At 36.8% G+C, this 14,494-nt stretch overlaps 1 protein-coding gene across 1 annotated transcript in view; it reads right to left on the reverse strand.

Annotated features, from left to right (window-relative positions):
• Positions 1-7,930: 7,930 nt before the first annotated feature.
• LOC134533129 (uncharacterized) overlaps positions 7,931-14,494 on the reverse strand; it is a 33,005-nt gene continuing 26,441 nt past the window's right edge. Inside the window, exons 8-11 of the mRNA XM_063370411.1 lie at positions 13,000-13,400; positions 11,342-11,501; positions 8,473-8,600; positions 7,931-8,060 (exon numbers count right to left, since the gene is read on the reverse strand). Coding sequence (XP_063226481.1) covers positions 8,014-8,060; positions 8,473-8,600; positions 11,342-11,501; positions 13,000-13,400 — 736 coding nt within the window. The 3' untranslated portion in view covers positions 7,931-8,013. The remainder of the gene's footprint in view (positions 8,061-8,472; positions 8,601-11,341; positions 11,502-12,999; positions 13,401-14,494) is intronic.

A 14,494-nucleotide genomic window follows, 5' to 3' on the forward strand; every position in this document is an offset into this window, starting at 1 on the left:
ATAAATAAACAGACACGAACAGATCCTTTGAGAACTCCATGGTAAATGATCCGAGTATTAGAAGTTGAATTTGTTCATGTCATGTTATCTTTTGTAATTACACTTTGTATTCTAGAATTAAGGCAAGATTTAAGTAAATTTTTGAAATTATTTCTTATTCTATAGTATTCCAGTTTTTAAATAAGGATTTCATGATTTACACAATAAAGCCTTAGGTAGGTCATAAAAATTTTAATAACATCTTAATGATTATTTAGAGCTAAGATTTCCGTGGTTAGTTTAAATATTGCATTATCAGTAGATTTATTCTTTTCAAAGCCTAATTAAGACACAGTTAAAGTATTATAATGCATTATAGGTTTTAAAAGTCTGGTGGACTCAAGGAACAAATGTGTTACAATTTAAAAACAAAGAACATACATTTACAAGTTTTTGGAACATTAATTAAATTAACCTTAAAATAAATATATTCCTTCTTAAGTAACTGTGTAACTACTTTGCAGATTTTTTCGATTAACAAGTTTTTTCCAGCCATGTTTGGTAAAGTATTTTCTCTCAAATTCCAATACATCCACCAAACCAACATTACTATAACTAGGTACCACAAATTAATTTAACTTACTGTTTTTGTTTAACTTCGTTATTGACATGTGACTCAAATTTCAGTTGGTGCTGATGTAGGATACCCACTACTACTACATCCTTGGTTTAAGTGAGCCTTGGAAGTTGCAGTTGTAAATTTCTGAGGGCATTTTAACTTTCATTATGACTTTACACCTAGAGTAAATACCATACTATGCTTATCAATTAGTATTACATCCACGATTGATACAGTGAAAATGTTTAACAAAACTGGTGCACTATAGTATTTTATTGATGACTTTCTTTATGAGTAGGCTTATGATAGTAGTGTTTTAATGCACACACGTTAGCCTATACTGATTTCATAGAGTGTGACTTGATATGTTTTGTAGAATTATGCATAAAAAAATTTCTATCTGTGGCACGCAATTGGGTTGTGGACTGCCTGGTTGCCATCCCCTCTTCTCCCACTCTATCCTCCTTCACAGTACATTATCCTTTATTATGTCCACTAATGGCGTTCTAAACTTGTGTGCTAAATTCATGATTATCATTATATAATAAATTCTATCTGTCCTTGCTACAATGAATGAAAATTAGTCAATTTAACCCCTGTAATGTTTTACTAGATGGTGTCAACTATCATATAAAAAAATTTATTTAATTTATGTCACTTCTGTGTAGTGTCTGTTTTGTGTTATTTGATCGAGATGTGAGTTTTGTGTTCAAATTGTGTGTTGAATATTTTTTCATTAGTTGTGCTCTCAACAGGTGGCACCAGTTATGTTTCTCCAAGATACCAATACATTGGTGACTTAAATGAACAGGATATTCAGTCTCCGAGGAAGGCCAAGAAGTTTCTTGCTATTGTGAAAAATGGACTAAAGAACCACAGAAATAAGTGTAATGCACTGAGGATGAGAAAAAAAGACTTGTGAAGAAGTTTATAATTAAAACCACTACGAAATTGCAATGCATTAAGCACTAGCCTTTACATTAATCAGTAAGTTCGGTCTAAAGTCATAATATAACTTTTGCATCACAGTAATGCAACAGTTACACAAAGCAATATTATTTTATTTATTTGTATTACTTTCCATAAATCTATTTGTAGTACAAGTCTCACTAGATGTAGAATAAATCAATTATAAAATTATGCACAATTCATACAAAACTAATTCACAGATTCACACACACAATACAAGGCATAAACAAAACGTACACGTGGAAATGGTGAACTGCGCTATCACATCTATTCAAGGGCGCCCATAGGATGAAAAGGGGGGGGGGGGGTGAGCAGACCTTCAAAAAGTGCCAAAAATTACTAAAATTTGCCAAAAATCTTCAAAAACACCTAATTTTTTTTCTTTTCCTGAAAGCTATGGTGAGGGGGGCATGGCCCTCGCCTGACCATAGGTATGGGCGCCCTTGTATTTATTACAGTGCATTTTAAAGGAGCAAAATTATTCAATAACCTACCGCAGAACATTAAGGAAATAAAAATTTTTCAACAATTTAAAAAAAAAAGTTTTTAACTTGCTACTTCAAGAATGCTACTACTCCACAGCAGACTATCTAAATAGAACAACATTAACTTCCACTTTATACCTACTTTATTTTTGATTATTTATAAATACAATTTCAATGTTTACGAGATACAGTACACTCCCGATTATCCGCGAAATTAAGTGGCGGGGCCACAGCGGATAGTGAAAATCGCGGATAATCCGCAAAAGAGCCGAAAAAGGGAAACAAAAAAGGAAATATTAATTTCAACTTAATATATTAAAAATTTATTTACAGTAAAAGTTACAATTTACAGAAAAAATTATAAAATAATGCTAAAATTGTAGTATTTAACTGAATAATTAACATACAATAAATTTCACTGATATAAACATAAAAGTGCTCGGTACTTACTTCGTAACAAGGATACAGTACATACTGTACGTACTCAGACACTTCATTAGACATTAAAAAGCACAACTCTTAAAATTTACAACTTTTTGGAAAAAAAAATCAGTCAGTTGCTTTTGTATCTTGCTTTGGAAACATCTTTTCTTAATTCTTGATTGAATTTCCGCAACATAAGTTTTTCAGCCAACTGCGCATCGTCGTCTTGTTCCTCTAAATAGTGAAGCAATGCGACGATGTGTTGCCAAGCCGCTTCGTGAGTCATCTGCGCCTTCGCACTGAGCTCGCCTGTGGTGGTTTACTGTATACTGCACACCATACACTCGTCAGTAGAGTTCAAATTTGCTCACTTGTAATAAAATACAGATTTACATATGTACTGTATTTGTTTCGTAGCATGCGCGGATAATAGGGAGTTTACTGTAATTCGTAATTCATATCTTGTACAATATTTGTCTCTACTGTATTACTACTTTAACTTTATGCATGTAGTTATGTTAAGATATGTTTTAATTGTATTGTAAAATATGTAATTGTAACTGTACTACTACTGTTTAAATTGTAGGGCCTAACTGTATACAATTGTATTATTGTATCAAGCCTATACTTCTACTTGTATTAATGTTTCTGCAACCATTTTGTGTTAAACTTGTGTCAACTGTCAAATTTAAAATTTTATCTTTAGAAGCTGTATATGTACCTGTAACACCAGTTTTATTATTTTTTTCCCATGACTGGATTTTTGGTATTTTTAACTTTTACTGTTTGTATGTTAAATTATATTTCTTGATGTGTCCTATACCATTTGTGCAAATGTCTGTATGTTCAGATGGACGAAAATAAATAAATTAATTAACAATAAATTATTTTTATATATACACACACACACACAACACATCAGGTAAGACAGAGTTTCATTTGTATATGAAAAGTATATTTTTAAGATCTTACTATATTTCACAAAGTCTTGATTTTATTTGAAGAGTTGTTAATGTTTTTACTTTTTTCATTTTAATTTATATATTTAATTTTTTTTAATTTTTACTATATTTTTTATAATAAATTTTATCTTCAAGGAGACCCGTATTTCTAGATTTTAGATATGTCTCTTTTAACTTGACAAGATTTAGCTATACCCTTTGTTAACCTTGGACAGTGATGTAACCGGGGGGGGGGGGTGTTACGGAAACCCCCCCCCCCTTTTTCCCTTCAGGGTTTTAAAACAATAAGAGCCAGTGAAATCAAAATAAGAAAATTATAAGCAATACACAAGGTTACACAGGGATTAATTTGAAAGTATTATTGTAATCCTCATAGTGGCCTACAACAATGCATCCCTCCCCCCTCTTCCCACACAAATCCAAAATATAAAATGTTTATCTGTCTTTTCTCTAGCAAAATCACTACTTTAATTTATGTGTGTAAGTAATGGACTTATATAAGTGAATTGTTTCCTAAGATGTTAGTGTGACAGAGTTTTATTTAACTCAATGAAAAATATGTAAACAAAACTTAACCCACCCACCCCCCTTTTCATAAAAAACTGGACCCCCCTCCCATTTCACAAAATGGGACACCCCCCCCCCCCCTTCACAAAATCCTGGCTACGGCCCTGCCATGCATTTTGATATATAGATTTTTTGGGAGTACTACAGTATTTTATGGGGCAACAAGCATTGAAATTAAATAATAAAATCTTTTGAAAATTGTTATAAAGTTGTAAGAATCAGATTCAAACATTAAAGGCTCCCAAGATTTTGACTAAAGAAAATTATAGTAATTTAAGAGAGCTGTCATATATTTGTTTATATCTAACTTTTGTTATAGACTTATTTACATTACTTAAATTATAATTTATGTTCAAAACCTGTGGATCATGTTCAGACTGACCATTTAAAATAGCCCCTGTACTAAATGAATGATAATTTTTAGTTATTCTTAAATATATTACCAATAGCTGTTGCTGTTGAGAATGTTATTCTATTTGGAAAATTACCACATTGATCATACTGTACGTTAAGAAAAGAAAATTTAGCAATTTTTTTGTGAGTACTTTCCACCATATAATTCACATTAAATCACCTCACAAAATAAAATAAAAGTTAACTGAAAAAAAAATTACATTTATTTGCCAGTAACCCTGCTAGGTGCTCCCAGCTATCCCTCACAGAGAGGTGGGTGACAGCACCTCTAACATTTTGATTAATTAAATTAAGAGTAATATTATTTAACTTATCTTAGGAACTATTTATTTTACTCATAATTTCAAAATTATAATCAAAAGTGGTTTCTATTTGAATTTTTTTTTGTAGAATCAAACTAGTTACTCACTAACCTATTTAAAAGTTATATTTTTTTGTATAGTATGTATTACAATTTAACAACAAATAACACATGTACGTTTACAAGTTTTTTGGAACAATCATTAAATTATCATTAAAATAAAGAGGAACATCATCTTCCTTCTTAAGCAACTGTTTAACTACATTGCTGAATTTTTCACTCAAGTCTTTTCCAGCCTTATTTAGAGAAAATCCATGTTTGGTAAAATATTTTCTCTGAATAGCACATCTAACACTCCCAAAGGTATAAATACTCTCATTTAATGATCAGCGAACGCCTACAGAATCGTTACGTTCATGCTTTTGTAATTACGAATCTGAAACAAACTTTGAATTCCCGCGCAAATTATCCTTAAGTCACGTGATAGGTGTTGACCACACAGTTATACATGTCATGGTATAGCCAACGCTCCCTCTACCTATTATACCTCTATGGTGCCCACTGCTGCATTAATTTTCTACTTTTCTTTTGTTTTTTAATTGCTAGTCCATGTAAATTTGCTTCGAGGTGTTTCTTTTGAACACTATTGAATATAATTCTCTTAGTATTGGTATAACAAAAATCACTGTTGATAAACGAAACCCGAAGGGAAGCCTTCTTTTCACAGACGAGAGAGCCAAACACCCGATCGTGCATCTTCGGTTTTTTTTTGGTTCATTGTAAAAGGTTAGGTTAGCTACATTATAAATACTTTAAAACATTGTGGACGGTTGATTTGGTTAGGATAGCTACATTAAAGATACTGTGAAAAGAAGGCTTCCCAAACCCGTAACCCTTGGGAAGCATAGAGTTCACATGGATGAGAGCCACGTTCGAACAGTTCCGAAGTTTTCCGTTCGCTCGTGAAAAAAATACCATATTGCAAGTATCGTGGCAAGGATTTATGTATTTAACGGTCGTAGAGTATTTTAAATAACACACTTTCATTTTAGTTAGATAACTTAACCTACCCTCCGGAAAAAAATAAACTGAACTGACTAGTGAAAAAAAAACCATATTGCAAGAGTTTATATATAACGCTAACATAATCACACTTTTATATTAGTTACGATAACCTAACCTAACATTTTACTTAGGTAAACTTCGGAACTGTTCGAGTTTTGGTTGTGGTTTTCATCCGCTGAACCGATCTCAAGAATTCTTTCACTGTTACAAAGCAACATTATTCCAGCTGAACATAGGCTACGTATTGTTTAAAAAAAAATAAAATCACTGATGGATAAATACTTAAAAATAACAGTAAACAAATACAAGACAATATGCTTATTAGAAAGAAAGAAATTTACGCCAAAGAGATATGGCAGTGCGGATATAAATTGAGTGTCCATATAACTAATTTTCGTTGTTACCTTTTATCATTCGTACTTTCTTTCCATGGAGGTTAAAAAATGAGCATAGGCTATATATATAGGCTATATATATATATAAATTTAGATATTTTAAAAAAAAGTTATGGTTTCGTAAGATGTAGCAATATTTGTAGCTAAAACCAGAACTCTGCAATTTGCACTGAGAAAAAAACGTTACATATATAGCATAGTTATAAAATGTAGGCAATAATACAAACAAAAACTATAATGAAACGACAAACATTGGCCGTATACCACTCACACTTTCAGTCGCTACTGTAGCCAATGCCACCGTGCTTTATCACTGTGAAATGACTTTAATATCCAATCACTAAGGGCCGCTTGCAGAGTCAGGCAGGTAAAATCTAAGCAAAAATTTTGCAGGCTAATCAAATGGAGAAATACTTTACTTTGACTCAATTCACGACTGTAGAAGCTGGCCTAAGTAACATGTGTTTTACATAAAAACTAGAACATTTCTCAATTCCCTCAACCCATCTCACCACCTAAAAATAAAATTTGGGATTCAAATAAATTTGATCAGTAACCTACACCTCCCAAGCATGTGAAACGGGGGAAGACTGCAAGTTATAGCACTCAGGCACAACATAATATGAACCATCATCCTTACAGGATCAGCAGCTGGGCAAATAGCGCAAATTCCTCGCATTCCCACGATTCCAACCGACTTACCTTGTCAATACCTTACAATTTTCAGATAATATTTCATTCGCGATCATCGTCAACGAATATCATGGCCAAACAAACAAATAAGTTGGTGTTGATCTGAGAAAGATTTGCTTTTCTCATGGACAACTGTGTGTTTGTATATCTAGAGATCAGGGAGTGCGGAGAATAAGTACCTATATGTTTTAATCTGTTTAGAAATATTACAATGTATAGTATTTATGTAAACAATGTATAGTATATGTATTATATTCGTAAATACTGAAGTAAATCAATCCATGTAAAACTAAACAGACCATTAATTTTCTGATATTATTCATATCGATTACCTATCCTTACCCTTTTCTGTAATTTAGTTTGCATTTGTTTGGAAATTAGTAATTTCTTAAATATCAGTTTATTATATTATGATTCTTCAAAATATGTGTTTCTCTGTTAAAAAATATTTATCTACCCGAGCGAAGTTGTAATATAAGTTACAGGCACATCGAAAAATTGAAAAAAATTAAAATGCAGCAAGAATAATGACGTTTTATATAAAATAATATTTAATTTCTGTTGAAAAGTTACCTAATTATATACTGAATAGTAAGGATGTAATAATCACTGCACGATGTTATTTTAAAATTATTTTTAAACTTTTGTACAAATAAATAATCACAAATTAACTTAAATAATTCACACTAAAAAAAATTGGTCTTTGGTTACTGTACACTGGACACATGGACAAGATGGTCTTCTGGAACCTCCAGGATACAACATTTGTATTGTTGGCACATTAAGGTTCGGTCCACAAGCCATTTTTTTTCCTTCACTTCCCCGACATTGCTATTATTTAAGCGCTATTCCTGTTAATTTATTTGATAGCTCTCTTCCAATTTGTGTTGTGTCACTAAGTTTATCACCAGATAATTTTCCAGTGTTTAAGCAGTATAGCTTCACGTTAGTATTTATTATTATGATCACTTGCATCAAATTTCACAGCTCGCAATTAACGTTTATTTATCTGTTGACAAAAATTTACGAAGGGAAAAAAATTGAAATTGAGCTATCGCTATATATTATAAGGAATTTCTATTGAAAAAAAAAGTTGAGACAGTAAAACTAAATAAGAAACATGGCGTGAGAGACCGATGCTTTATTTTCTGTTCTTGTCGGGCAGAAGGAAGGCCAGAATAGCGCAACCTGAAAGTAAAAAAAAAAAATTGCATTAGTTCATTGATGTATAACTAGGGACCGGAAAAATTCACGGGTTCAATGACCTGTAGGATGAACTCCATAGTTCTACGTACACTCGGTCAAATGTCACCCACTCATTGGCTGCTGTCTTGTGAGACGTTCCAGCGAAGCAGTTTGTGATTCGATAAAGCTTTGGTCAGGTGTTTCTCATTGGTCCAGAGTCATCCAGGTGAGTTGTGAGCCAATAGCAGAGGCAGCACTAAGGTATAACGATTTGTATTTTAGCCTATCGCGAAATGAACCCGCGAATTTTTCCGGTCTCTATGTATAACAGCCTTGAAATTTGGCAGATCTGAATATAGGTATGTAACGAGCAGTGCCGCAGGGGTACATCAGACAGTGGTAGCGTGACTCTCACCCAGTATCATCCCCGCCTGGCAGTAGAAGACGACGGAGCAGTTGTTCTCGACCAGGGCCGCTATCACCTGGCTGCCGACCACGACTCCCGCTCTGGCCATCATCATGCCCAGGCAGACCGCCATTCCCCTGGGGAAGGCAAACATCAACATCAAGACCGTCGCCGGCATTGCAACACTCGCGTCTATGTAACCAGGACTCCCAACCTGTGAGGTATTAATGACGTTCGCAGGCTTTCACGGCCATTTGTCCGAAGCAGCTTGGCTTCTGCGTCGTAGCCGCGTCCCCTTGGCGAATAAATTCACCGACGTTTCGGTCGACATTGTAGTCACCATCATAAAGGTAACTGCTCCCTGATGATGGTGACTGCAATGTCGACCGAAACGTCGGCGAGCCACTTGTAAGGTATTATTTGATTTTATGAGAAAAGGAGGGGGGGGGGTGTTTCCATGCCTTTAAGTAAGCCTCGTTTGTATAAAAATACAATACTCGCTTAAGTATTTGTCATAGTGCTGTGCTGGAGCGCCCAAATCTAAGTATGTACGCGAGTGAATATAAACACTCTAATTGGTATATTTTTACCAGTATCAACGAGACAAATGCTTGAAGTGTGTTATAAGCGCACAACGTAGGCAACTTATATTGCACAGAACTACATGTAGGTCTGTTATTACCGCTCTAAAACAATACTGCTGTAGAGGACAAATAATTAACCATTGCTATTTCTCTTTCCGTTAGACACATACCAACACATACACTATATTGTACGCCAATAGGGAATTTATCTCAATAAAAAAGTACGCAGTCTGAATGCAACAATTCTGATAGGTTCTGACACACTATAAATAAATAGGATCTTGGGATGTAACTCGTGCAGGAGAAGAACACGCTAACACGAAGATTTGAGTTGGCGTTGAAAGTACGCCTTGCCGTGCACTCACCGGAGGTTGGTGGGGAACAAGTAACTCGTGCAGGAGAAGAACACGCTAACACGAAGAGTTGAGTTGGCGTTGAAAGTACGCCTTGCCGTGCACTCACCGGAGGTTGGTGGGGAACAAGTAACTCGTGCAGGAGAAGAACACGCTAACACGAAGAGTTGAGTTGGCGTTGAAAGTGCGCCTTGCCGTGCACTCACCGGAGGTTGGTGGGGAACAAGTAACTCGTGCAGGAGAAGAACACGCTAACACGAAGATTTGAGTTGGCGTTGAAAGTACGCCTTGCCGTGCACTCACCGGAGGTTGGTGGGGAACAAGTAACTCGTGCAGGAGAAGAACACGCTAACACGAAGAGTTGAGTTGGCGTTGAAAGTACGCCTTGCCGTGCACTCACCGGAGGTTGGTGGGGAACAAGTAACTCGTGCAGGAGAAGAACACGCTAACACGAAGAGTTGAGTTGGCGTTGAAAGTGCGCCTTGCCGTGCACTCACCGGAGGTTGGTGGGGAACAAGTAACTCGTGCAGGAGAAGAACACGCTAACACGAAGATTTGAGTTGGCGTTGAAAGTACGCCTTGCCGTGCACTCACCGGAGGTTGGTGGGGAACAAGTAACTCGTGCAGGAGAAGAACACGCTAACACGAAGAGTTGAGTTGGCGTTGAAAGTACGCCTTGCCGTGCACTCACCGGAGGTTGGTGGGGAACAAGTAACTCGTGCAGGAGAAGAACACGCTAACACGAAGAGTTGAGTTGGCGTTGAAAGTACGCCTTGCCGTGCACTCACCGGAGGTTGGTGGGGAACAAGTAACTCGTGCAGGAGAAGAACACGCTAACACGAAGAGTTGAGTTGGCGTTGAAAGTGCGCCTTGCCGTGCACTCACCGGAGGTTGGTGGGGAACAAGTAACTCGTGCAGGAGAAGAACACGCTAACACGAAGATTTGAGTTGGCGTTGAAAGTACGCCTTGCCGTGCACTCACCGGAGGTTGGTGGGGAACAAGTAACTCGTGCAGGAGAAGAACACGCTAACACGAAGAGTTGAGTTGGCGTTGAAAGTACGCCTTGCCGTGCACTCACTGGAGGTTGGTGGGGAACAAGTAACTCGTGCAGGAGAAGAACACGCTAACACGAAGAGTTGAGTTGGCGTTGAAAGTACGCCTTGCCGTGCACTCACCGGAGGTTGGTGGGGAACAAGTAACTCGTGCAGGAGAAGAACACGCTAACACGAAGAGTTGAGTTGGCGTTGAAAGTACGCCTTGCCGTGCACTCACCGGAGGTTGGTGGGGAACAAGTAACTCGTGCAGGAGAAGAACACGCTAACACGAAGAGTTGAGTTGGCGTTGAAAGTACGCCTTGCCGTGCACTCACCGGAGGTTGGTGGGGAACAAGTAACTCGTGCAGGAGAAGAACACGCTAACACGAAGAGTTGAGTTGGCGTTGAAAGTGCGCCTTGCCGTGCACTCACCGGAGGTTGGTGGGGAACAAGTAACTCGTGCAGGAGAAGAACACGCTAACACGAAGAGTTGAGTTGGCGTTGAAAGTACGCCTTGCCGTGCACTCACCGGAGGTTGGTGGGGAACAAGTAACTCGTGCAGGAGAAGAACACGCTAACACGAAGAGTTGAGTTGGCGTTGAAAGTACGCCTTGCCGTGCACTCACCGGAGGTTGGTGGGGAACAAGTAACTCGTGCAGGAGAAGAACACGCTAACACGAAGAGTTGAGTTGGCGTTGAAAGTACGCCTTGCCGTGCACTCACCGGAGGTTGGTGGGGAACAAGTAACTCGTGCAGGAGAAGAACACGCTAACACGAAGATTTGAGTTGGCGTTGAAAGTGCGCCTTGCCGTGCACTCACCGGAGGTTGGTGGGGAACAAGTAACTCGTGCAGGAGAAGAACACGCTAACACGAAGAGTTGAGTTGGCGTTGAAACGTGCACTCACCGGAGGTTGGTGGGGAACAGGTCGACGGCGGCGGACAGCATCACGCTGCCCGAGGTGGCGCAGAAGCAGAAGAAGAGGCACACGAGCCCCAGCACCGCCGTGTCGTTCCGCACCGAGTTGATGGTCAGGCTGCTGACGAAGGCGATGGACAGGAACGTCACTGAGCAGATGATCCAACATCTTTCACTGCGGCCCTTGGTGCTTCGGGCGAACAATGTTTAGTCTGACAGTGAGAGAAATTGCCTAAGTGGGGAAAATAAAATGATATATTGCACCAAATTTCCTAATACTTTCTGTGAATCTCAGCCATTTCAGTTAATTTTTTTTCTCATCTTGACCTGTATTTTAGCACTGTCATCCACCCGTCCGGGGGGCAGGGGAGGTAGATGATGGTGGAACACATCCCACCATCCCCGATCTCTTAAAAAAAAAAAATATTTAATTTCCACCAACAAATGGAAAGTATATGAAATCAAACAGCGGAAAAAATATTTTCTTACGAATATTGCAACATTAGGGAGTGGGACATTCAATTCTTAGATGGCGGAAAGTTATAGAAAACAAAATGGCGCATCTAAGATGGCCGCCGGGGTCAAGATAAAAGTTCATCCAATATGGCCGCCGTAAAGTCACAATCCAAGATGGCGGACACCGCTTCCTTACGAGAATCTGCGCTCGGAGGAACAAAGTAAACAATCATCAATCCACAGCCAGAAGTCAGGGATCGGAGGAATTATTCTACACTACTTCAAACATATTTTAAATACAGTCACACTGTCAAAGTTTATTATTAGACTAAACTTGTTCATACTTTTTTTTAATTTTAATCTTATTTTAAAATACATATAATGCGTCACAGTGCTGGATAGAAAATTTAAAATTGTTTATGATTTTTTTAAGGTTGCCTACTTTTAGAAAATCAGCAATTAAAAAAAAACTCACTCTTTGCAAAACAAATTAATATTTTGTGATCTATAAGGATACATTTCTTTAGATAAAAAACAAGCTTTCCACATTATTTTTACTTTATAACCTATTTAATCTCACGTGATATCTTATTCATTTTAAATAGTTGTTGTGACGGAAACGCAAGAAATTTCCGTTTTCTGCGGATACGATTATAATAAGCTGATTTCTTCCAAAAACCCATCATATTTTAGAACCTGTCCTAAATACAAAATGTTCGATGAAAACTCGAGTCATCCAGCTTTTCAAGCAAACATGGTTACGTGCGATGTTGACTGTGTCGTCATAACACTTTAACATTATTCGGCCAACGTAAGTGCAACATGTTGGAAGCGAAAGTTTGACTGTGTAACAGGGTATTAACACATCGATAGATTTGTGAGTCACATGGGTGAAACTAATTCTTAAACTTTAAGTGCGTCATATTTGCAATAGATGCCTTAGTATTCTGAATTATAATGTTTACACTTGAGTTCTCTTTCTTTTCCAGCATTTTTATAGAAGTTCAATTTATAAACAGTCAATTTTTTTCAGCTAAGTGAGAGAAAAAATCATTTTTTTACAATGCAGCTGAAACCAACCTACTAGTTTTACAGTCTGCTGATTTCATACTTTAACTGACAAAAAGCTGTTTATTTCCAAACACCACACGCTGAGTATAACTTAAACGATAAAAATGCTCGAGTGCTTACGCATGATTGGCTTCTGCTTGATCCACCTCAAGGCCACTCCCAGACCTATAGTCATGAACACCATGGCAGTAGATATGATCAGACTATTGACGAACGTCTCTGGATTAATCGTCACTTCACACGTTTCTGTGTCCATCAGTCCCGCCTCGCTGAAGTTCCTTTGGAAGGCATTTTCCGCCGAACTGTCGATCACACGAGAAGATACGTTGTAGAACCACACATTTGGAGCGTCCGAGCTGTTCTGGGCAAACATTTCCATTGTTTGGTTTCCTCTTTGCTCGTCGGGTCCGAAAGTCACAGCAGCCATCGCCTCGCACACAGTTCCAGGTCGACCATTGGCCAGTGAGAACGAGGCCATGTTGTTAAATATGTCAGGTGCCCACAATGCAAGGGAGTTGAAACTGGAAAAAAACGTCAAATCACAGAAAATATTTACTAATAAAAGATTTAAAGTACGCTTTTCCTCATTTTAACTTAAAACCTGTTACATGTAATAACTGACACAAACAAAAAGTTGTATGCTTATCAACTAATAAGCATATTTCACGCGCAATATTTCTTTTAACAATTTATAATTAATGTTCTGCTTTCCTCTGAGAGATAGAGAGCTGTATATTTTAAACACGCTAAATGTGCTGTGATTGGTGTTGGCATGATAGACTTAGAGAACTTTAATATTCTTCCCTACTTTCCGCAGGAGACATTTTAACGTTTGAAATAAATTTTTACGTGGATTCATAATTTTTAACATAGAACTGGTGGAACATTTAATACTTCATTCCATATTCCGTAACTACCAGATGAAATTTGTATTTTTTTAAAATCAAGATATATAAAAAAATATTTTCCACTAAGCATAGTTTGGAGTTTGTAAAAAATCTATGAGAATCTGTTACATGCGAGTAGTTAATATAACATGTTTTAAATTAAATTATGTATTTATTCACATTAAAAAATTTCTAAAGCCTTTGAAAATAATTTATAACAAATATCGCACCCTGAGTACAAGACTATCGTAACTCAAAAAATTGAGATTTGAGATATTTTTACCATAAGCAGGAAAATATCATTATCTAGGCACTGCGAAACTATCGCAATATTATATTTGCTTTTACGGGACTTGTGGCAAATAATGTATAGTGTTGCACTCTGGAAAACATTATATAAGAATATGTGCAAGACTGTGGCATCTGAGTTGTGATAGTATTGCACTGATTTTTGAGTTACGATAGTCTTGTACTCAGGGTACGATATTTTCATACAATATTTGTGATTTATTGGATGTTTTTGAAGTTATTTATAACTAACTATGTGATTTACAAATCATGTTAAGCCATATTTTGGTTAAAATTTATTTGTAGAAAATTAATTTCCGTTGAGAATATATTTTAAGATGACTAAATATCAAATTATTTCTACCGTTTTTAGTTGTATGGTTTCAGTTATAAATTTATAAAATTGTATTAAAGTGTTGAAATAATCATAAAATTAATTT

Source organism: Bacillus rossius, chromosome 6 (genome assembly GCF_032445375.1).
Source record: "Bacillus rossius redtenbacheri isolate Brsri chromosome 6, Brsri_v3, whole genome shotgun sequence".
In the NCBI taxonomy this organism is placed as follows: Eukaryota; Metazoa; Arthropoda; class Insecta; order Phasmatodea; family Bacillidae; genus Bacillus; species Bacillus rossius.